The following is a 24,708-nucleotide window of genomic DNA, read 5'->3' as shown; positions in this document are numbered from 1 at the left end:
ACTCCATCAACTATATATTTAAAAAAGAAAGTTATAACCTTCATTGATAGTCGAATACGGAATGTTACCATAGATTGTAAAAAGCAGGTCCGACGTCTTTAACCCCCTCCAAATTTGTTTTAGAACAGACCAATACAAGACCAGGTAGGCGACGACTATCAAAAGTTTGAGTTTTTTGTTGTGTGTTTTGCATATATGACATCATTCCAGATTGATGTCAATATTACATTGTATCAAATATCATTAGAAAGCGCTCGCAGGTTTTTTCTTATTTCTTTTTGATAACAGAAGTCAAAGGTGAAAGGTTATGATCCCCGAGCGCGGGAAACAGGTCTGTGCTTGCCCGCCAGAACACAACACTGGACACAGCATACCGGTACCGTGGACTGGACAGTTATATTGTTTCGTCACATAGTTGGACCTCCTCTTCTGCCGTTTTAAGATGTCTGAGGGTGAGTTCTATTGTACTTGTTGTTGTTCTAGACAGTTTCATTGCAAAATGCTCCAGCAAACAATATATCGATAGCGTCGACTCACAGTGCTCGGGCAGTCGTTGATCAGTTGGATATAAGGCGGGAATGGGTCGTCGGTCGTGTTTGGCCGTAGGCAGTGTTTGAGTCGGGAATGGCTGTCCAATTTTCCTGCGAGTCGTAAACTGGGCGTAAGCAGGTCGTCGATGCGGCCTTTTCAGACCGAAACACGACCATAGTCATACCAAATCCACCTTACGACTCAACACCGCTTCAATCCCGACTGAAGAGTTTGAATCAGGTCGTGTTTTTCCCTGACTGAAAATCAACTTTTCCACCACGGGAAACCTACCACGTTGTCTTGACGACGTTCCTTGTTGCCAAGACCACCGAAACAAAAAAAGGCTGACTCCGGGGCACGCGGGCGCCATGTCAACTCCGGCGAGTGACGGGATGCTGATACACGTCACCATGGTGATGGTTTCCGTGGCTACCGGAATGATTGACAGCTTGGAGGGCGCACCACGTGCTCCGGGGTACGCGGCTCCCATGAGTTACGGGATACGGACTCTCGTCACCGAGGTGACGGTTTCCGTGGCTACAGGAATGATTGACATTTGAGGGAACCACGTGCATCGGGGTAGTCGGCAGGCGCGTGTGTCAACGTTAATTTAAAACAAAAGGGTATCTATTTACATGCTTAGTTAACTCGAAAAGATTACATACGTCCTTGGGTTACTACGTTAATCAAATGTTATATTTGCAAGCGCTCAGTAACTTACGATAATTGTTGTTCTTTTTATTTTTCTGTCCTATTCAATGTGCAAAATAAACATCAGGACCAGGGCAAGGGCAAGCCAGCTGCACCTTTCAGTAGGAAAGAGTTTAAGATAACTGGTCAGGTGGGCCAGCTCAGTTTCCGTTCCCTGACCTACCAGATAAAGAGTGGACTGCGGCAGGGATACTCAGAGGAGGAAGTGGTTGATGCAGTGATCAAGGCGATACCGGATAAAGGGGGCCTGCAGGAAGTGAAGACATACCTGGAAGGTAAGGAACATCCTGACTTACCAATGGTAGAGCAAGTGATCAAAGCATACTGCTTAGAAGAGACAGCTACTGACCTGTATAGGAAGTTGAGCATGGGAACCCAAGCAGTAGATGAGTCCCCCCAGGGCTTCCTGATGCGGATGATGGGGTTGAGGGACAGGGTAACCGAAGCCTCAGAAGAAGAGTTATACGATGTTAGGATGGTACAGGCAACGTTTCTACGCGCAGTGTCAACAGGACTTAGAGACGACAACATTCGCATCTATCTGCAGCCATATCTGGACCGTGACAGCTGTGACAGCACCAGTACTAGTGATATAGAACTCCTTGAGAGGATTGGTAGGGCAGTGGCAGTGAAGCAGGAGAGGGAGGAGAAAAAGAGGAGTGCTGGCAGTGCAAGGGTCAATGCGAACACAGTAGTGGCACCACCAAGGAGGCCAGTGTGTCAAATTTGCTGGGAGCACAGAGGGAAAGATGTGACCACTGTTTCAAGTGTGGTGGCAGTAACCACTTCGCCAGAGAATGCCACCAAAGCCGCACCCAGGGAAACGACCCAAGGGCACCCCCAAGGGACTAGGGGCTGCCCTGGACAATCCACCTTCCCTTCTTCCATGTAATGGACTGCCACTAGAGACTCCACCAGCAGAACAGGCCAAGAGAACACCTGTTGTCTTGGAGGGAGAGAAGGATAGGGGTAGTACAGAAAGAGACACCCCACAGCATCCTGATGCAGATCCCTTCCAAGAGGAACACAGTAGTGACAGCGACAGCGAGACAGAACCTAAGGAGAGGGGGAGTACAGACAGAGACACCCCACAGTATTCTGATGCAGATCCCTTCAGAGAGGAACACAGTAGTGACAGCGACAGCGAGACAGAACCCAAGGAGAGGGGGAGTACAGAAAGAGACACCCCACAGTATTCTGATGCAGATCCTGTCCAAGATGAACACAGCGATAGTGAGGAAGAAGAAGAACCCATACCCGTCAGGGTCAGAGGTGAACCAGGCCTAGGAGACAGGCCGAGGCGAATGAGACGACCCCCCCCTACTCTCACATATGATGCGGGTGGACAACCCAGTTACGTGAGGGTACCAACCATGAATGCGGTGGATGCGGGTAATGCCGCGACATGGCCCCTGAATACGGCACTAGGGCAACCTGGACAGTGGTACCAGGCATGTCCTCATTGCATGGTGTTGATTCCAGTAGTACTATTTCAGATGTGCGCGCCCAGCTAGAAGGGAAGGTGGATTACCGGCTGAAGTCAGAACTGTATATGGATTACCTGCTGAACTCAGAACTTTATGTGGATTACCTGCTGAACTCAGAACTTTACCGGGATTACCTGCTGAACTCAGAACTTTACATGGATTACCTGCTGACCGCAGAACTTTATGTGGATTACCTGCTGACCGCAGAACTTTATATGGATTACCTGTTGACCTCAGAACGTTACATGGATTACCTGCTGAACGGTACCAGGTCATTGAACTCAGAACTTTATATGGATTACCTGCTGCACACCACAGAGATATGGATTAACCGCTGAACACTATTAGGACATTGAATAGACTATATTATCTGTGTATCAAGCTACATACTGTATCTGTTAGCCATGTTACAACCGAGCGGTCAAGTAGACCCCTGATATTACCAAAACACATGTTTGAAGAAGAGAGCACCGAGTAACGACTTGGAAGTAGACAGTACTTTGAGTATAATGTGCCAAATGTGGAAGAGAAGGAAGAGTTACACGTAATACCATGTAGAATAGACAATATTATCTATTGTTGTGATAGTAATAATGCAGAGTTATCCTTCAAAAGTTACATGTTCTGTTTATTATAAAGATCGGAGCTTTAACAGTAGTTGGAACATTACCTGAAGCCTCATCTTGAATGTTGAAAGTAAAAAAAAAAAAGTGTGCACTTTATTAGAAGAAATACGGTATAAAGCACATCTATCGTTTGTGGCAGTTATTTGCCCTGTATAACAATAATGTCGGGACGCCATTTCATTTAGAGGGGGCGTGTGTAGCGATGTAGAAACACCCCTGTGTAAGAATGGTATGGTCCCAGCACGCGCGCATGCGTGCTGGGCAGTTGGACAACATCAGAATAACAAGTTGTAAATAAAGTCGTCTGTTCCCGCACTTTGGATTCCTGGTCGATCCTGCGTCGGTGTTAGTCGCTGGAAACACAGCATAAGAGGGGTAACACGGGCTGGCTACGAAATCGAAATCGCATTATAGTACACAATGTACAAGCACGGGTGCAGCACTTGTCAACAATCTTATATAATAGATTGTAATAATAATAATTCCTAACCACCCACACAGCTGCAAATATGTGCACATCGTGCGTATCTGTGGATATTTTGATCAAAAACGTAATGGCTAGGATCTGAAATGTTCCAGAGTTCGCTTTAGCGGGAGTTTTGTTTTTGTTTTGACGGATAAAACGCGAAAACCCATGCCGCTTTCGGCACACTTCCGGGTTCATTGATCGCTAAAATTATGCCAAAGCCACCATAAATCCGCAAATAAATGTATGCTTTCCCGAAAACATCTTTTGGTTTTGCATTTTCTTTACTATAATGTTGCTATGTAGTCGATAAAACCGCGTTTTTATTGCGTTTTCAAGTGTAACATTTCAGACAAAGAAAAAGCTTGAATTGCGATTTTGCTGCCCCATGATGCACTTGGTCTGCAAAATTCCCGCCTTCAGCTGCAGCAACAACCAATCAGAGACGCGTAATGCGAACACGTGATAAGGATTACGTAACACGCGAAATGCATCTTGGGGCAGCAGGATTTAAACAATGGCGGCGGGCGATCGGCGAAATGAAATGATTTGTCAATGCAACGCTGTATTTTGCGGCATAAATGCCGAGAGACGAACTTTAATTTTATCTCAAAATGCGTTTTACACGTTTGTCTTTGACAAGCCCGGTAGAAATCAAGCGGATCGTCGTCTGGTCCTTCAATATCAAGGAAGTTTGTCAGATATCCCGGTGCGAGGTTCTCGTTTAAACTTCAAAACTTTTTACTCAAAATTTGAGCGGAGTAGAGGGTAAAGTGTTGACCCCAAATAAATATGGTAATGTTTTCCTGAAAATTCCTTGAAAAAGTAACGATAAAGAAAAACACCAGGACTTCATAGCGTGCCGAATACCAGGGCGTGGCCACATCTTGGAGACACGCGCCGAGCGACGGCGGCAGATCGGGGGCGCGCACTTTATTCAGGTTTTTCTGTCAACTATCTCAGCTTGCCTGATTGGGGTTGCGGTGAAGTCCAAATCGGGGGTGCGCACTTTATTTGGGGTGCCTCCTTTATTAGAAGAAATATGGTAGGAGTGTATTGGAAATTACAACGTACTGACTCCATCACTTATACACAACAGGGAAGATCAAGTTTTGTTAACAAGCACTGTGCTGTTTTTTTCTAAGATAATAGCCCCACTGGTAACACAAATCAGTCTCCCTTTTAGCATTTTTTTTACATTTGAAAAAAAGAACGCTGCTTTGTGGGTACTTGGGTGTGTGTGTGTGGGGGGGGGGGGACTACCCCTGCATATGGGCTTGTATTTACACCGTGGGACCCCATTGTTCATGCACAAGCCTGCTAAAGTGTAACATGTTACTTATCGATATGACCGTTTCAAAAGTGTTCGAACTAACCGTACACGCAATCAAAAAAATTCCTAAGCTTAAATGTCATCTGAAGACGTATGTTTTGCATTGAGATAGTTTAATACTAATAGGTCGTTGTGTCGCCAAGGAGGTTGAAAAGACAACACTGTCGCTAATCTTTCTGAAAGTAAACGAGAATGAGATTTGTATGCAGACCCCCATTTATCCAATCAGTGTGCCTCGTGTTGGGATATACGGCAACACGGGAGACTGCTTGCAATTCTATTGCTTTCTTCCAGGGGGTGCAACCTGTCTAATTGGACAGGTTTTTCGGCTGTACGGACTGGACAGGTCTTTCTGCCAACCCGACAGACATACATCAGCACAAACAACTTGTTTTTTTCAGTGTAGTGAAATATTGTTTTGGCTTGACTTGTATGCCTGGCAGCGTCTGTCTGTCCCTGTATGTTTGTGTCTGTGTGTTTCCATTATTCTAAATATACACCATGCAGCATTCATTGCATGCCATAAATCGTCAGTGCTGCTTTTTTTGGGACGCCTAACGCCAGTAACAGGGGAAGATTTTTTTGCTCAGAAAATGTTTCAAAAGTTGTAGGAACGTATTCCCTGGAGAGATTTCTTCATATACTCCCAATACCTGGAGAAGCTGTCGATGGATCCTTCTGATACAGTATTTAGTGTGGGTAGGCGTCAGCAAAACAAAGGGCAAGTGTGATATTGGCCCTCTAGTGGCTTTCAGTACAGCAGAACTTCCGGTTTTGATATCAGATGGTCTAGACATGCTCATGATTTATGAACTTATTTGCATATTATGATGCAGTAGATAATGGGATTTTTATCTTTGTGACATACATTTTGGGGTTATATCATCATAAATCGTGCAGCTAAGGCCACACCAATTTTTTTTTGTTGCTTTTTTGAAAAGCCTCTCCTGCTTTTCCCATTTTGAAAGAAAAAAAAATCTGGTCGCTTTTCCCATTTCCCAATTTTTACTCACAATTTTGCCATTTTCTTCAGTTGTAAAAATCAAAAGCCAGGAAAATTGATTATAAAGGCCTGCACGTACCTAAAAAGTGTGGTCACATTTTAGCATAGGTTATAATTTTTCATTTATTAAAACTATTTCTCAATATCAATCCATATATTACATGGCAAGAGTACAGTACTCGATCAAAGAAAGGGTTTTTTTTTTTCGCCCTGTCGCTTGAATTTTTCTGAAAAAAATCTGAGACTCAACAAATAAAATTGGTGTGGCCTAAGGGCATATATGAATGAGGTATTTGTTTAACACCTTTCTTGTCTGTGGAACATGAAGCAGGGTAGGTAAGGAGAAGTCTGCCATCCCTGATCGCCTTGTTTTGCTAAACACCTAAAGGCTAGAGGCATCCGCTGCAAAAGGAAGGATGTCCAAGTGAAAACACTGGTCTGGTGGGAATGCTGTTACAGGTGTCCGTTTTCTAAGGCCCTTTTCTTTGTTTCCAGGCAAATTGAAGAGAGTTGCATTCCAGGGCCGGGCCCCAGTGGACACTGAGTGCACCCGACTGCTGGGCAAGGTAACCATTCCTCCATACACATAGACATGTCATTTCAGACGACTAAATGGACAATGTCAAGTTTTTTTCTTAACTTTCTCAGCTGATTTGTGAAAAATAAAACATGTTAAATTTAATCAGAATCAGCTACAGGTGTATTTGTAAGACTTCAAATACCCACCTGTAATCTCAAGTATGCACACTGATCTTCTTCTTCTCGTGTCACCACTTCTGCTACACGCTCCCTCTCCAATATTCCGCTACTGCGAGTCCTCTTGGGGTCAGGGCTTGCACACTGATGAAAAACTGTAATCACAGGCCCCTATCTCACTGGGCGGAAATTTGTTACAAATGACATTCGCCAACTTGTCTTGTTGCCAAGTTGTTTCCACATGGTTTCCAATGAACGCCAATTTGTCCCCTGGTAATTTTTTTGACAGTTGTGGCAAAATGCTGGGAATGGACATGATCTAGACACGAACTAGTTGCGAACTACTTTCCAATCTTGGCCCGCTATTTGGGACCATTGGTCCCCAATAAGTCCCCATTAGTCGTCAAAAAGTGCCATTTATTCTGTAAAAAGTAATAAGTCAGTTTCAAGGTTTGTTTGCTCTAATAAATCTGTAAACATATATCATTACACATACATGTACATGGTACAAAACACATAATAGAGTGAAAGCTGGTGTATGGTTCGTGTCAGTTCGTTTTAGTCATTTCTGTCACTAAAAGTATTCTAGCGTTAATATGCTTGTATATCATAATATGTGAATCATGTTGCGCAAGTATCATTAGTGAACATCCTTTTATCACTGCAAATCTTTTTTGATGCGTTTTAGTCATTATACTTTTTTAATTCAGTAGCAACACTGCGGTTTCCACCAATCGGACAGCTGTTTCCGCCAATTGTACCGGACAGCTAATTCCACCAACCCCTTGTGAATACCAACAATTAACTTGATACTACAAAGGCAATATTTTGCAAGCAAACGTGGCATATTTCATTCCACCCTGCCATTGTTGGATGGAATGAAACCGACTGCTATTTCCCTTTTCAAAGCTGTTTGTTTCTTCCAATACAGCTATGGCAGTTCATCAAGTCAGATACAAATTTGAATAGATACTGCCTATTCTGCCCAAGCTAGTATATTGACTCCACATTTCTCCTCATTGAAATGTCTATAATAAAGATTTTTAGGGTAAAAAATATACCTTTGCAAATTGAAGAACACCTACCTTAATTTTTTCAAGGATGTTTCTATGATTTCCCAAACTGGACAGCGTAACTCTCTTTGGAAGTTATGTAAAACTTAAGAACTTTGGCCGAATATCTGAGGCAAGGGCTTTTAAAAATACATGTACAAAAAATGTATGGTAGCATGGCATCAGTTCAAGTAATACCAATGAAATATAGAATTTCCTTGTAAATATGTCAATTAAATTCCGATTTGTATAAAAAGCTATATGATTGTATGATACTACTGATATGTAATTCAACCTCAGCTACCTACATACCCCAAATCTCAAATCCTTGTTTTTGTTATCCTTTTTCTTGCCACTTTTTGATGATAGAGAAGAAAGTAATGTGCTAGTCACTATAATGATACTTATGTATGGTTGTGTCCAGTTTTACAATACATTGTACTCACCTGATACTTATTTTGTGTTGTCCTCAGGCCCAGGTGCACTGTGAAGGGAACAATGTTTGGGATGCCATGCTGAACCAGGTAAGGGTACAGTATTTACCAGGGGAAGGGGAGAGACATTCAACATAGGCCATGGTATCTTCTGTTAGAACTCAGGTAGAGGATATGCTACACCGTGGCATCGTGTGGCGCAATTGGTAGGATGTTTCGCCCAGAATCGAGAGGTCCCGGGTTTCAAACCACTGCTATGCCCCGGTGTTGTGCCCTTGGGAAAGGCACTTTACATGACTTTCCTCACTCCACCCAGGTGTGAATGGGTACCTGACTTAGGTTGGGGAAGGTCGTATTGAGGTCACCTGCTGGCGCCAAATGGCAGCCGCCCAGACCCTTGCGACAGTTCCACAAAGTGCAAGTGTGTCAGAGCAAATATGTATCTGTTGTGTGTGATCAGTGTTCGAAATAACCTCCTGTAGTCTGCAATTTGCAGAAAGATTTTAAAGATTGCAATTTTGCAGAATGAAAAAAAATTGAAATTTTGTCTTTTCCATGGGCCGTGGCTGTGATTTTTGTCAGCGATCTAATTACAGATCAGAACACTTATTCAGCGCAAGGATATAATGTCCTTGTTCCTCCTTATCATGCAGGTTGTTGAATTTTTTCACTCATACAAACATTATTAAAAAAAGTTATTTGATTTTATTGATTGATTGAATGAATACGTTTTTGCTGCTGCCATTTCAATAAAGTAAATTCGCTTTTCATTTGAATTATTTTTCATACACATGTATGTTTTTCATGTTTGAAACTTTGCTTGTAGAAATTAAAGAAAGAGTGAGAGAATAAAGAATTACAGCAATGTTGCAAAGCTAGATATGATATAAATATAGGCATTTTTAGGTTGAGAAAGTTGTAGTATGTTGTCAAAATTTTGACATTCTGCAATATTGCAGAACACTGGAAAAAAGTATTTCTACCACTGTGATTGTAAACCCTGCAGCAATTCAGCACTGGCTGCCATTGCACCCCGTGCAATGTTAGGTAATTTCTGACCAATAAAAGCCATTACTATGTTATTATTACTTTTGTGCAGAAAAGATAAACTTCATAAACATTGAAGAAATTAGTTTGACAGGGAAAAAGTGAATAACATCAGTAACGCTATTCTTTTGTGAATACGATATTCCCATTTTTTATTAACAGAAAAAATCCCAAAAAGAAGTGGCAGAAATTTGAGTTTTATGGATTCACTTTAGCTAAACATGATTCTACTGAGGATCAGTTGTGTTGTACTTACAGAAAATCTAGACTCAACTAATGATTGAATTGTGTTTCCATCTAGACAAACCTGCAGTTTAACAACAACAAGTACTACCTGCTGCAAATTCTGCAGGAGACCCGCACCAAGAAGTTCTATGTGTGGTTAAGATGGGGAAGAGGTGAGTATATACATGTATATGTCATCTACTGATGTAGAGTTTTATCTGTGGATCAGGTGAGTACTCTACTGATGTAGAGTTTTATCTATGGATCAGGTGAGTACTCCACTGATGTAGAGTTTTAACTGTGGATCAGGCGAGTACTCTACTGATGTAGAGTTTTATCTGTGGATCAGGTGAATACTCTACTGATGTAGAGTGTTATCTGTGGATCAGGCGAGTACTCTACTGATGTAGAGTTTTAACTGTGGTTCAGGTGAGTACTCTACTGATATAGAGTTTTATCTGTGGATCAGGTGAGTACTCTACCGATGTAGAGTTTTATCTGTGGATCAGGTGAATACTCTACTGATGTAGAGTTTTATCTGTGGATCAGGCGAGTACTCTACTGATGTAGAGTTTTATCTGTGGATCAGGCGAGTACTAGAGCTGTGTACCTAAACAAATTTTAGGTACAGGTACAGGTACACGGGTTTAGGTACAGGTCCAGACCTGAACCTGTACCTAAACTACTTGTTCGGAAAATGCTACATTTTCAATAAGGACAAAAGCACGTTTGAACTGGTAAAAACATAATATTTGATTGTGCTAGGTATTATTTTTATGAAAACACAGATAAAAATTTGACTCCAGCCGTGCAAATGTGTTTTCTGTGCTTTAGAGTGGCTTTAGAGCACTGCCACGGTAATTTCATAGTAATTTTATCTGTCAAAGTGGCCATCCCCTGAGTCAGGTCCAGTACCTATACAGCAGGGTCAGGTATTTTGGACCTGTACCTAATTGATTGTGCCCGGTACTGTATCGGTACAGTGTACCGGTACACAGCTCTAGCGAGTACTCTACTGATGCAGAGTTTTATCTGTGGATCAGGTGAGTACTCTACTGATGTAGAGTTTTATCTGTGGATCAGGCGAGTACTCTACTGATGTAGAGTTTTATCTGTGGATCAGGCGAGTACTCTACTGATGTAGAGTTTTATCTGTGGATCAGGCGAGTACTCTACTGATGTAGAGTTTTATCTGTGGATCAAGCGAGTACTCTACTGATGTAGAGTTTTAACTGTGGTTCAGGTGAGTACTCTACTGATGTAGAGTTTTATCTGTGGATCAGGCGAGTACTCTACTGATGTAGAGTTTTATCTGTGGATCAGGCGAGTACTCTACTGATGTAGAGTTTTATCTGTGGATCAAGCGAGTACTCTACTGATGTAGAGTTTTATCTGTGGTTCAGGTGAGTACTCTACTGATGTAGAGTTTTATCTGTGGTTCAGGTGAGTACTCTACTGATGTAGAGTTTTATCTGTGGTTCAGGTGAGTACTCTACTGATGTAGAGTTTTATCTGTGGATCAGGTGAGTACTCTACTGATGTAGAGTTTTATCTGTGGATCAGGCAAGTACTCTACTGATGTAGAGTTTTATCTGTGGATCAGGCGAGTACTCTACTGATGTAGAGTTTTATCTGTGGATTAGTTGAGTACTCTACTTATGTAGAGTTTTATCTGTGGATTAGTTGAGTACTCTACTGATGTAGAGTTTTATCTGTGGTTCAGGTGAGTACTCTACTGATGTAGAGTTTTATCTGTGGATCAGGTGAGTACTGATGTAGAGTTTTAACTGTGGTTCAGGTGAGTACTCTACTGATGTAGAGTTTTATCTGTGGTTCAGGTGAGTACTCTACTGATGTAGAGTTTTATCTGCGGTTCAGGTGAGTACTCTACTGATGTAGAGTTTTATCTGTGGTTCAGGTGAGTACTCTACTGATGTAGAGTTTTATCTGTGGATCAGGCGAGTACTCTACTGATGTAGAGTTTTATCTGTGGATTAGGCGAGTACTCTACTGAAGTAGAGTTTTAACTGTGGTTCAGGTGAGTACTCTACTGATGTAGAGTTTTATCTGTGGTTCAGGTGAATACTCTACTGATGTAGAGTTTTATCTGTGGTTCAGGTGAGTACTCTACTGATGTAGAGTTTTATCTGTGGTTCAGGTGAGTACTCTACTGATGTAGAGTTTTATCTGTGGATCAGGTGAATACTCTACTGATGTAGGGTTTTATCTGTGGATCAGGTGAGTACTGATGTAGAGTTTTAACTGTGGTTCAGGTGAGTACTCTACTGATGTACAGTTTTATCTGTGGTTCAGGTGAGTACTCTACTGATGTAGAGTTTTATCTGTGGATCAGGTGAGTACTCTACTGATGTAGAGTTTTATCTGTGGTTCAGGTGAGTACTCTACCGATGTAGAGTTTTATCTGTGGTTCAGGTGAGTACTCTACTGATGTAGAGTTTTATCTGTGGTTCAGGTGAGTACTCTACTGATGTAGAGTTTTATCTGTGGTTCAGGTGAGTACTCTACTGATGTACAGTTTTATCTGGGTTCAGATACATCACATGCTGATATAACATAGTCGTACCAATCAATTGGTCCTAAATCTTTTCAAGAGGAGAATAAAGAATAGATTGTCTGAAATTTTGCATCCTACCTGCAGGTAGTGCAACCTTTAAGTAAATCCACACATGATGACAGTTTGTATATGAAGTCAAGCCTGGAAAGTTTTTGTATGAGTAAACAATGTTTAATTTGAGTTTTCATTCTTTCACAGTTGGGAAAAGTGGACAGAGCAACTTGATAGAGTGTGGAACAAACCTGGATGAAGCCAAGGAAATATTCACCAAAAAGTAAATAATTCTATTTATATGGAGTTCTGCAATTACCTTTACACAGTGCTAGATGTGTGAGATACATTAATTTTGTGTCTATAACTTTGTTGTACAGGTGATGTTTTTTTTTTCCTTGCACAGATTTTTTGACAAGACAAAGAATGAATGGGCAAACCGCAAGAAGTTCTGCAAAGTTGCTGGGAAGTATGATCTCCTGCAGATGGACTACAGCGCGAAGGTTGGTGGGACCTTCATTAATCTGTCTCTTTCCATCTACAGTAAGTACCAAGCACTAAGAAAGAGTGTTTTATCAGAGATAGTCAGCAATAGCACTAATGATTTAAGAAAGCCTACAGAGCCAATCAATGGAGCCACCAACAGTAGTGTAAAGAAGGTACATGCATATGGATTGTAGCAATGGGTAGGTGTCATTGCTCTTTAGAAACTTGAGTGAAACAAACATAAGTAGCATGACACCATTGCAGGTTTGCAGGTTTGAAGCACATTTTACATTGCAACAAAAATACTGTTTAGATGTGAAATGGCAGCATGGCTGTTCATCCAGGTTGATTGTGTAACGTTATGTTGCTGATGAACAGGAAGAGGAGGATGAAGTTGATGCTGGTCCAAAAAAGAAGAAGATCAAACTGGAGTCCAAGCTGGATAAAAGAGTACAGGTACATAGAATTGTACACTGTATAGACCTTTTCATTCATATTTACATTCAACGACTTTTTGTGGTGTGGAAGGGGGGAGGGCGTATGAAATATTTTTTGGGATGGGGGCAGGGCTATATAATTTTTTTGGTGGTTGCATAGATCTTCCAAGCATAAATTCAAATGGCTAAGCATAGTTATAAACTACTTAAAAACTCCAAAGCTTTGAAGCATTACAACATGTACTGGCCATGACTGGCCTGGAGCTCAAATTGGAACTAAAGATAGATGCAAATGGAATACTAAAATGTAGTAGTATGGGTCTGCATGCCCCTTTTCCAGAAGGTGTAGGCAACCTATTTTGATTTCCTGTAATTCGAGGGGAAAACCGGCTTATTCACATAATTGCTAGCGAGACGAACAAATTTTGAGTAATTGCCTTCCTTGACTTGAGTGTAAATACGTAGTGTGCTCTTCAGCGAAAAGTGTTGTTGGGACCCTCCATGCACACCCATTGCCAAAAATATTTTGTGCCACGGGCAAGGTGTCATGAGGGGTTTATCGCAATGCTGATGCATAGGAGGACGGAGGCCATATTTAGATACATGCTTTAGGACATAATCACTGCGGTTCTCTTGTAATTTCGAATATATCATAATTGATAGAGAGGGTCAGAGGGAGGGCTGTACAAATAAATGTTTTTGTTGTGGTAGTGGACTACTGGTATTTGTGAATATTTACCTAATTGGAGGAGATGAATAGCCTTAGTCTTCTCACCAGCCCTCTTACAATATGATCACTGACCATTCTGTCCACTTTTGTCATTGCTTGGAACAGTGCACTTCAAGATCAGTTCTCCTTGTGTTACAGAGCCTTATTGAGCTGATATGCAATATCCAAACTATGGAGGATGCTGTGAAAGAGATGAAGTATGACACCAAGAAAGCACCACTGGGTACGGAAACTATCACTGTTTTAGAAGTGCCTAAGGAAATGTCATAACACAGTGAAGTTCATTCAATATTACTACAGACTGACATTTGCAGCCTACTCTGTTACATGTAATACTTTGTGACAAGGCCACACACACATTTCCTTTTTTCTCAGACATTTCAAGCACATATTTAGCTGGAGATCAACATGCAAACAGGACTGGGAGGAAAACTTGAATATCAGTGTATTCAAACCCTGAAAGTGTACATATACAAAATATACCATGGTACAGGTGTCCCTTCAGACTTTGTTTTCATGTTGATCTTCCAGTTCAGCAATTTTATTTCAGATTTGAGAACTAACAAATAGAAGTGGTGACCTAAACATCATATCTCTCTAATGCATATGTTATCTCTCATGTTATCAATGTGTCAGTTGCTGATGTGTAGATACATGTTACATACACCTGCTATATGAACACTATGGTTTATAGATGCAGCATGTGTTTCATATGCAAGTTGTGCTACATGTACGTACATGTACATGATAAATGCACACAATATGAAAGGACAGTAGCATCAGTTTTACATATTGACATTTAGATTAGAACCTTGTGATATTGGTGGTTTATTGAACATTTCAATGTTACCGTTGTGGATGTCACTGCAGGTAAACTGACCAAGGAACAGATCAAACTGGGCTACAGGGCCCTGAAGCAGATTGAGTCCTGCTTGAATGGAAAAACAGCTGGGAACAAGCTGGTGCAGGCCTGCAATGACTTCTACACACGCATCCCACATGACTTTGGGTAGGACATACACTCAGATGTTTGACTTTTAATGGCATGCAGAATTAAAAATACAATGGATCAAAATTGGACCCTCGTGCATACATGTATGTACATGTAGCTGTATTTTCTCACGGAACCATTTTTGCATACATTCTTGTGGCCTTTAGGCAGAAATCAAATGCTAGAAATTTAAAGACTTCATTTATTCAGAACTGTAGTAAGATTGAAATGAATTGATAGAGTTACATAGTATTGCTCAATTCACTGCTGCACTTTGAGTCTTGGGGTAGAGAATATCTGCTCTAGATGTCCCTCTCATCTGTAGATGGGTCATGTGACAATCGCAATATGACACAAAGTATTTCATGATTGATGGTTGTGGGCCTGTACATACCATATCAGCCAAATAATTAACAATACTTCAGACTTTATACTTGGACTGAAGGTCATTTGTAAAAACAACTTCTGGGCATCCATCTCACAGGGTATCTGTACAGAAATGACCCTTCTTCAGGTCTTTATCCCTCAAACTACTAACTTTTCATATATGCATGTCGACTGTTAGATATTTACATTGAATTTACTCTTCATTTTGTCCCCAGAATGCGCCAGCCTCCCATTATCCGTACTCATGAAGAGCTGAAAGCCAAGCTCAAACTGCTGGAGGTGAGAAGATGTGAAGTGAAGATGTTGACATACCTAAGGCTTACAATAACAGCTTGAGAATAGCATGTACACATGTGTGTGTTTGTCTGTGTGTGTGTGTGTGCACAACGATGATGCATTTCTACTAGTGAATATCAAATTGAAATAACAGAAAGGACAAAAGTCACAAAACCATTCATCCTTTTTTCATCCTTTCGATCCAACAATAGGGGCCTTTAACAAAAAATCTAGTAAAGGAATATTTTCATTACTCCATAAGCACTCCAAAAGTCATGACGTTTTTGTAATTGTTACCAGTGTTCTAGCCAGCGCCCATCCTTTCGTCATTTGACGGATTTATGCTGCTCATGACGGACAAAAATTCTGCTTTTTCTATTACTTTTGACAGCCAAAAATCAGCATAGACAGAGCTAAGATCTCCACAGAATCAGTGGAAGTTTGTGACAAGGCAGATTTCAAATGCCCGCTGGTGGCCGGCGACTACCCCAGCAAGACAAAAGAGCACCGTGGGTAGCAGTGAGTTGGTGGCCCCCAGAAACCCCTAGGATCATGACAACTCACATCTGCGGCGTTCGATGTGTCTTTCCATCAACAAAATTTAGATGATGGGAAAAAATGTCAGGCTTGCGAAAACACTGTCTTACAGTTCTACCATTGTGTAATATGTAAGAGGAAATCTATTCTTCGTGTAGGAAACAAACGTAAAGATTTTGTCATGTAAGCAAAATCTTCAGAGAAACTTGGTCCTTGACAGAAAAAAAATTAAACTGCATGCCTTTGTATCATATTCTGCACAAGCAAGTACTCTTCAACATGCTAGCTGTTCCCCTCTAGGCCCTGGATGACATTGAAGTTGCCATGACCTTGCTGAAAGCAAAGACTGATGAGCACCAGCACCCCGTTGACAAGCAGTACCAGTCCCTGAAGTGTGAGCTGGACCCAGTGGAACACACACATCCGCACTACAAGGTCAACTCTCTCTCTCTTAGACATGTATATCAAGCTCAAACTTGAACTGTTTCAAGTAACACACATCGGCTCTTTTATGTCCAAATCACATTGTATAGCCTGTCCTGATTTCACAGCATAACAAAATCCTCCAACCTCATAGCCCCTTGGGCTGTTGCTATCTCATTGAAGGTCACCTGAGCAAAACACGCACACACACACACACATACATACACATACACACACACATACATACACACACACATACACATGCACACACACACACGCAGACACACACATGCATACAAAAATGTACATGTACATGTACACACACACACACACACATACACACATAGATACAGACACATGCAGACACACATACACACACTGATATTGTGGTTTGCACACCTTAACTATCCATAAACTGCTTTTGCTTGACGTTATACAATGTAAACTGATGAGAACACATTCCCAACTAGAAAGGCCGTCATTTGCCCCTGAGCAAATTCAGCATGTTTAGCCATACTCCTCCCCATGCAAGAAGTGGGCTGTCCCAAAATAATACCTGGGCAAATATTAACTGCATGTAGAAAGGCAACATTTGCGAGAGCATCATACTTCGCCAATCTCCCTCCCGATGCATAAATTGACTGTTCCAAAATCACCTGTGCAAAAAAATTCTCTCTACAAGTTCTGCGAGACCCCAAGAGCTTCTTACTGCAACAGTCGAACCGCAGAGCTCTATGCGCATCGGTTCTGCGCAGCCTTCTCTAAGACGGCTTTTTCCGGGTCACGGCCGGACCCGGGTTTGACCCTGTTGCATGGGTGTGAACAACTACCTGTGGTGCAACAAAAAGACCTCAGACCTATATAATGTTTACACTTTTTCACATCTACAGGACTTGCCTGGTATAACCATGTAGATATTTCGTGCATTGTAAAAAGACATCGAACGCTGTGGCCTTCGAAACATTAAGAATATTTGGTCAGTTTATTTGTGTTTGTCTTATTTACAGTTCACCTGGAACCAACTAGATATTTACATCGCGTGATAGCCCATTTCCTCATCTTTAAATTGATACCAAAGTTCCTAGGATAATTTTATGGGAACCGGTTTTGCCCCCGAAAAAACTGCGATAATGTCTACCTTGCGGTGGTGAAATTTCTGCCTAGTTCTAGCTACCGATGCGTGCACTCCTGCGCTTTGGATACATTTCGATACATTTCGCGTGGCATAACAAAGCCCATTTTTTGTAAATTAGAAGCTGTATGAACGCGGCTACCACATGCAATATGATAATTGACATGATAACAGTCAAGTACAGACAGACAGAGGTTTTAGTACAAGGTACCTGATATTTACAAAATAGTCAAATATTTGAAGTCAATCACTTCGAACTCCTGCGTTCGAACGACCGAACCCAGCCAGTACGTTCCATTTTCCTGCCGCGGGGGTCAGGCGAGGTCAGGTGCAATGTTGCAACTTTCAGCCGGTGTTGGGAACGTTGATGAAACTTACGGCTCAAGTTTTGCCGTCTAAAATTAATATTCTGAAACATTTCCAAATAAGACTAATATCATCTTGAAGCCAGGAAAAGTGAGATTCATATGCAAGTTGACCAATGCCATTAGATAAGCTTTGAGTTCTGTAAAGCATGGTAAAAGGACATTGTGTTTGTCTTCTTCTTCAAAATAAGACGCCCTGCAAATTGACCTCTTGTTAGTTTTTTTGGGGGCAAAACCGGTTCCCATAAAATTATCAAAGGGACTTTGGTATCAATTTAAAGGTGAGGAAATGGGCTATCAGGTGATGTAAATATCTAGTTGGTTCCAGGTGAACCGTCAATGATACACGCACAAATATACTGACCAAAAAATGGTCAATGTTTCGAAAGCCACAGCGCTCGCTGACAATTTGCTGTGCACAAAATAACTACATGGTTATGTTGGGCAGATCCTGTAGATGTGAAAAAATATAAACATTATGTAGGTCCGAGGTCTTTTTGCTGCCGACAGGCGGTTGTTTACACCCATGCAACGGGGTCAAATCGTGCCTCGGCAAACGCCGTAAAAAAGAAAATAAAGCGTTCTACGGTGACCTGCGGTTCGACTGGAAAAGGCTTGCGTGTGCTCCTGCAATATGACCTCAGGTGACCTAAATAGAACACGCGTTCTTTGGCCAGTAGCAAATGGAACGCGGGGATCCTTAGATAGAACATGGATTCCTTGGCCAGCAGCAAATAGAACATGGAACGGGGATACCACTTTTGGCATGTTTTTGGTCTGAAAATGGGCCCAAAAGTCCCCAAAATGAAGCATTCTGAAGTGATGTACACCAGAAATGTGATTGAAGTCCTGTCGGGACATGTTCAAGGCACCCTTGTACCGAATTTCAAGTCACTTGCTTGCAAAACCAGGGCACAGGAGCCCAAAATATAAAAATTGTCTAGAAATGCCCCAAAAAACCTCCATAAAAATGATTTTAAGGCCTGTTTCAACAAAATTTAAAAATCGCATGAGGGTATTTGCCATCTTTACCTACATGCCAAATTTCAGGCCGTTTGGCCCAAAAATGACGGAGTAGATTCCATTTGAAGATATGGCAGGAGAAGAACATGAACAAAAACTAGAAAGGCCGTCATTTGCCCCTGAGCAAATACAGCATGTTTAGCCATACTCCTCTCCATGCAAGAAGTGGGCTGTCCCAAAATAGTACCTGGGCAAATCGAAATATTAACTGCATGTAGAATGGTAACATTTGCGAGAACATCATACTTCGCCAATCTCCCTCCCGATGCATAAATTGACTATTCCAAAATCACCCGTGCAAAAAAATTCTCTCTTCAAGTTCTGGGAGATCCCAAGAGCTTCTTACTGCAAAGGCTTGTGTGTGTTCCTGCAATATGACCTCAGGTGACCTAAATAGAACACGTGTTCTTTTGCCAGTAGCAAATGGAACGCGGGGATCCTTAGATAGAACATGGATTCCTTGGCCAGCAGCAAATAGAACATGGAACGGGGATACCACTTTTGGCCTGTTTTTGGTCTGAAAATGGGTCCAAAAGTCCTCAAAATGAAGCATTTTGAAGTGATGTACACCAGAAATGTGATTGAAGTCCTGTAGGGACATGTTCAAGGCACCCTTATACCGAATGTCAGGTCATTTGCTTGTAAAACCAGGCCACAGGAGACAAAAATTTAATTTTTGTCTAAAAATGCCCAAAAAAACCTCCATAAAAATGATTTTCAGGTCTGTTTCAAAACAATGAAAAAATCACCAGAGGGTCTTTGCCTCTTTTACCTCCATGCCAAATTTCAGGTCGGTTGATTAAAAAATGGCGGAGTTGAATCAATTTGAAGATTTGGCAGAAGAAGGAGAAGAAGAAGAAGAACATGAACAAAAACAATATGTTGAGCCATACTAGGTATGGCTAAACATAACAATATGTTGAGCCATACTAGGTATGGCTAAACATAATGAAAGACTGGCTATTAACTATTTCCCTACTGAGGTCCCATTTGGTGCCAAATTTGTGTCATTTACATGGTTATGCAGCAGGGTGAGGGTGAAGTTTGTATCCAGTTATGACAGTTGTGCCTTGTTTTTGGTCAAGACATAATTTATGCTAACTAAGTTTTCTTCTTCTCAGATTGTGGAGCAGTACTTACAGAACACGCATGCTAAAACACACGGCCACTACACCATGGCAGTACAGGATGTTTTTGCTGTCAAAAGAGCAGGAGAAGCAGAGAGCTTCAACGATATTGGGAATAGGTACATTTATACAGTAGAATCCGCTTAACTGCACCACCCATTTGTCAGCGTTTTTGGTGCAATTATCCGGCTGGTGCAATTATGCGAAATGCCCAGCTGGACCGCACCACCATGGGCGAGGGGGTGTATTGTTAGTCAGAAACATTAGCATAAAGAAAACAGACGAAATTATTCAGTTATTAACTTTATTTATTGACCCTTTGCTGAAAATAAAGAAATGACTACGAACCTGTTTTGATTTTGCATTCTTTCATTTTTCCATGCGATCTACCGCATTACAGCACACGTAATGTTTAATACAGGGGAGGCATTCTGAAACATCGTCATACCAGTCATGGGATAACAGTTTCTGTGTTACATTACGTAGAGTGCAGTTGTCGATTTACGTAAATCATGTACCGTCATGAAACTAGGAATTGAAACTAAAACCTGGTTACTGATTACGGATGACCCGCCCGGGACCTCCCATACGATTCCCATCATCGCAACTGTCAATGGAGACCGCCTTCTTTTGTTACTCAAAACAGTTTTAAACATATTGGCGGTATTGCACCTTTACACCAGCGGGTATCGGCTCATTTGTACCGCGTTTGTCGATTTTAGCGCACCTTTTCAGTTAACTTGTCGAGGATTTTTGAAAGAAATTGGTGCAGTTATCCGGCATTGGTGACCATGCGCGGTGCAGATATGCGGAGTCACTAACAATGCAGTGAATGGGAACCGGTTTTGGATATTGGGATTCGGTGCAATTAAACCGAAGGTGCGTTTATCCGAGGTGCAATTAAGTGGCTTCGTCTGTACTTCATGTTGTCTATAGAGTTTTGTATGGTGGTGACAGAAAGTTCAGCTTTCAAGTAGTTAACTGTAAGCTGAGTGGGAGACGAAGTGTCCCACTAATAGACCGATCCTGTAGAACACCATATCGAACGAATTGAAGACCCATAGAACCCCCTGTTCTATTCAGAACACCTTCGGCAAAAACAGCGTTGGCGGGGCAGAAATGGCACGTGTAAAGCAGGGTACGTATATCTGGGACAGGTTTCCACTGTATTGGTTGAATGCATGCTCAGAACAAAAACGAATTTAAAAAGAAAATAGATCGGGCACTCGAGAGGAAGCTTGTCTTGTATCACATGCTGGCTACTACAAAGTCTGCTAGCGCATATAGCTTCGTTACTGGTGTGTGAAACTGGTTACCGGGTAACTTGAAAGTGAACAGGGAAGTGAAAGGATGCATTTTAATTCTTAGTTACTAAATACCATGCAGCTGTTATGCATGCAGTCAATGCAGTGGGAACCCTGTTACAGATATATGAACCCTGTTTTACACGTGCGTCGGCGGCTTGTCAGTAACTGGGCGCTGATGTCCACCGACAAGGGAAAGCTATGCGGCGCATACCGCTTTAACATTGACCGAAAACATTACGCTCTCACCGCAACTACATCTACCCCCTCCTTAAACAACTCTACCCGGTGGATACACCCTTCAACAAAGAAGACATAGCATTCTTATTTGGCCCACTCTGAAAGCGTTTCCGTGCCACAAAAGCTAAACCGAAGTCAGTGGCATTATTTTGAACCAAGCCACGTCGGCCATGTTTGGTCCGTCAAACCCTGTTTTTGACGGAGGTGTTCGAAATTGAACAGGGGGCGTGGCTTTGGGATCGGTCTATTCTGCAATGAGTGGGTTTTGAGAAGTTAACAGGGTTAACAGTCATCTTTGAAGAGTTTTGCCAGGTTGGTAAATCACTGTATTAATGATCTTTCTACACAACCAATCAGTTAAGTCAATCACCTGCCAACAGTTGAGTAGTCCTTCTGCTACCTTCCGCAGGACAATACTGACTGTACATGTCAGAATGTTCCACTTCCCTCTGCGGGGTGGCAGTACCATTTTATCTGTCCTGGTCTTCACCAGTCTGCCACAGACCTGTCAGGAAGGAATGTGCCATGATGCAAACTGCATGATGCATGTACATGTAACTTTGTTTGAAAATGTTTATCACAATTGTCCAGTAGAAAATTGTGAGTGATGCTTACCGGTAGTCTGTATTGACTGCTGAATGTACATGACTGTAACTTGCTATAGATCTACCTTTATGCTGTTTCTCCGTCATGTTTTGTAAAGAATGTTGCTGTGGCATGGGTCGAGACTGACCAACTGGATGGGCATCCTGAGCCAGGGTCTGAGAATAGCGCCACCTGAAGCACCTGTTACAGGGTACATGGTATGTGCCTGGGAACAGAACTTCTGGGGAAATGGAACACATTTAGTTGAAGTAGTTTGCATCACATAATGAATGAGGCTTATAGAAATTTCATCTGACGTCTGGACTGTTTTAACCCCAAAAGTCACCAGAATCATTAATTGAGCTTAATTGAGCCGCAATGATGTTACCATTAATTAGAACAGGGGGAAGCTTTAGTTCTTGTTGGGGATGCTAAAAAATAAGGAGCTTGGTTTCTGAGGAGAAAACAGACCACTCATGTCCTCACTGAACCATGTGCTATCTCAGGGAATGATTGTTAAGTTTTGACATAGTTGTTTTGATATCTTTTCAGTTTGGCAAAGGAGTATACTTTGCAGACATGTCATCCAAGAGTGCTAACTACTGTTATCCCACAACCAAGAACCACACCGGACTGGTGCTGCTATCTGAGGTAAATCTTCATGTAATAGGTGGTACAAAGTCATACATGTACATGTTGATATCAAGACTCAAGGTTGTGTCATTATAGCAGGAAGGTACTGCACTGATAGTTACTGACAGGTACCTACATGTACTAGTTTGTTATACTGTGCCACAGGTGGCCCTAGGAAACAGCAACAACCTCCTAGCTGCTGACTACCAAGCAGACAAGTTGCCAAAAGGCAAACACAGTGTGTGGGGCAAGGGGAAGATGGCTCCACACCCTGACAGTAACCACATCATGTGAGTTTGTCCACATACAAAATGTACAATTATAGAACATGCCATATCCCAACTCTTCATCTAAATCAACTTCTCGTACATGTATAGGACAGCCTGGTAAGGATTGTAGGTGGAAACAATGTTGTTGGAGTTCAAATAATTGCAGTTGCCTGTCTGTACATCTGCTTTCTTGAAAGCAGTTGTGTGAATGAAGATGTTAAAAGGAACGTAGATCCTATAACTTACCACATACCATTCACTCCAATTCTAGACATGTGTCAGTATCTAATGATGTTTCAAGATCATCATGTAATTTTCACAAATGTGTACAATTGCTAAGAACGACTCTCAAGAGTGAAGAATGGTACACATTTTGTAGGGGGAGGTGGGCAAGCTTCCACTACTGAGCCAGACAGGCAGGTCTAATCTGTGATAGTGGGGAAAGAAGCTGTTTGTTTGGGCTGTGAGTGGTCGGAATTAATACCTGTGGCTTCCCTGGGTACACAATTCTGATATAGTTGTGCCAATCAATGTGTCTTCATAGCAGGTCATCAGGGGAACTCGCAGACAGGTGGCTTTTTTCTCAGGGTAACATGTTCACATGCTTTCTTTTCTTTATTCCAGGGAGGATGGAGTCACTGTTCCCTTAGGCAAAGGGACAGACACAGGAGTCACTAACCCAAATGGGTATACTCTCAACTATAACGAGTATGTCGTCTATGATGTTAGCCAGATTAAGATGCGTTACTTGGTCAAGGTGAAGTTTGACTTCAAAATGCAGAATCTGATGTGATACAGCTACAAAGCACCAAAATGCTAAGCATTTATATCATACATATGATATTGCAATAACTGTTTCTACCTTCAGTATTGTCTGGACACAATTAAGGAATCTTGTTTTCATAGCATCTGGCTCAATATTGTTCATTACTGTTCCAATTAGTAGTTTTTGTAAAGTATGGCAGTCTTGTGCTGTTACTAATGAGCAGGTCCCTCCTGTTTTGTCAAATCTAGACTTTAAGGGATTACTGCTAGTGCTAGGATACTGTAACTGTCAGAGTACATGTATTTCAGTTCACATTTATATATTTCTATACTGAGATTTCTCTCACTATATTATAATGTGTTGTGTGTCAGATTTTGAAATGACATTATCAGAGAATACACGTACAATTAGCACGTACTGCCCAGTCATGATTACATGTCACATCATACAATGTACATTGTATTGTTGGTTCTATTTCACTACCTGTACAATAGGTAGAGAATGTTCTCAATTTTTATACTTTCTTCCAAGACTTGACAAGTTTTGGTATCTATGCTTGTAGAAAAGCTGTTATGGCTGTTCATCAGATATTCTCAAGTGCCTCTTTTCCCTAGTCTAAGTAAGGCAGGTTCAGTAATAGCACCAATAAAGACATTCCCTTGGTTCTTAAAAGCTGTTCCTTTTTTATGAGAGCTTGTGAGGGAAAAGTGGTTGGGAGGTTGAGGTTTGCCAATCACAACACTACTATACTATGGAGTAATATAATTTAATCTTTACCACTGGAAAAATGCAATGAAAATCAGACGTTTCCAGCGCCCGT

The 24,708-nt window shown here is 41.6% G+C and overlaps 1 protein-coding gene across 1 annotated transcript; it reads left to right on the top strand.

Annotated features, from left to right (window-relative positions):
• Nucleotides 1-288: 288 nt before the first annotated feature.
• LOC136441550 (poly [ADP-ribose] polymerase 2-like) lies at nucleotides 289-24,560 on the top strand. The gene is made up of 16 exons (XM_066437897.1): nucleotides 289-452; nucleotides 6,653-6,723; nucleotides 8,379-8,429; nucleotides 9,688-9,784; nucleotides 12,385-12,460; nucleotides 12,584-12,680; nucleotides 13,042-13,119; nucleotides 13,969-14,053; nucleotides 14,701-14,839; nucleotides 15,424-15,487; nucleotides 16,322-16,456; nucleotides 20,086-20,210; nucleotides 22,339-22,438; nucleotides 22,773-22,871; nucleotides 23,019-23,143; nucleotides 23,747-24,560. The coding sequence occupies exons 1-16, from the start codon at nucleotides 443-445 to the stop codon at nucleotides 23,913-23,915; spliced, it is 1,521 nt and encodes a 506-aa protein (XP_066293994.1). The 5' UTR covers nucleotides 289-442; the 3' UTR covers nucleotides 23,916-24,560.
• The last annotated feature ends 148 nt before the right edge of the window (nucleotides 24,561-24,708 follow it).

Source organism: Branchiostoma lanceolatum, chromosome 9, assembly GCF_035083965.1.
Source record: "Branchiostoma lanceolatum isolate klBraLanc5 chromosome 9, klBraLanc5.hap2, whole genome shotgun sequence".
NCBI lineage: Eukaryota > Metazoa > Chordata > Leptocardii > Amphioxiformes > Branchiostomatidae > Branchiostoma > Branchiostoma lanceolatum.
The sequence above is the reverse complement of the archived record's forward strand: the minus strand, read 5'-3'. Positions and strand labels throughout refer to the sequence as shown.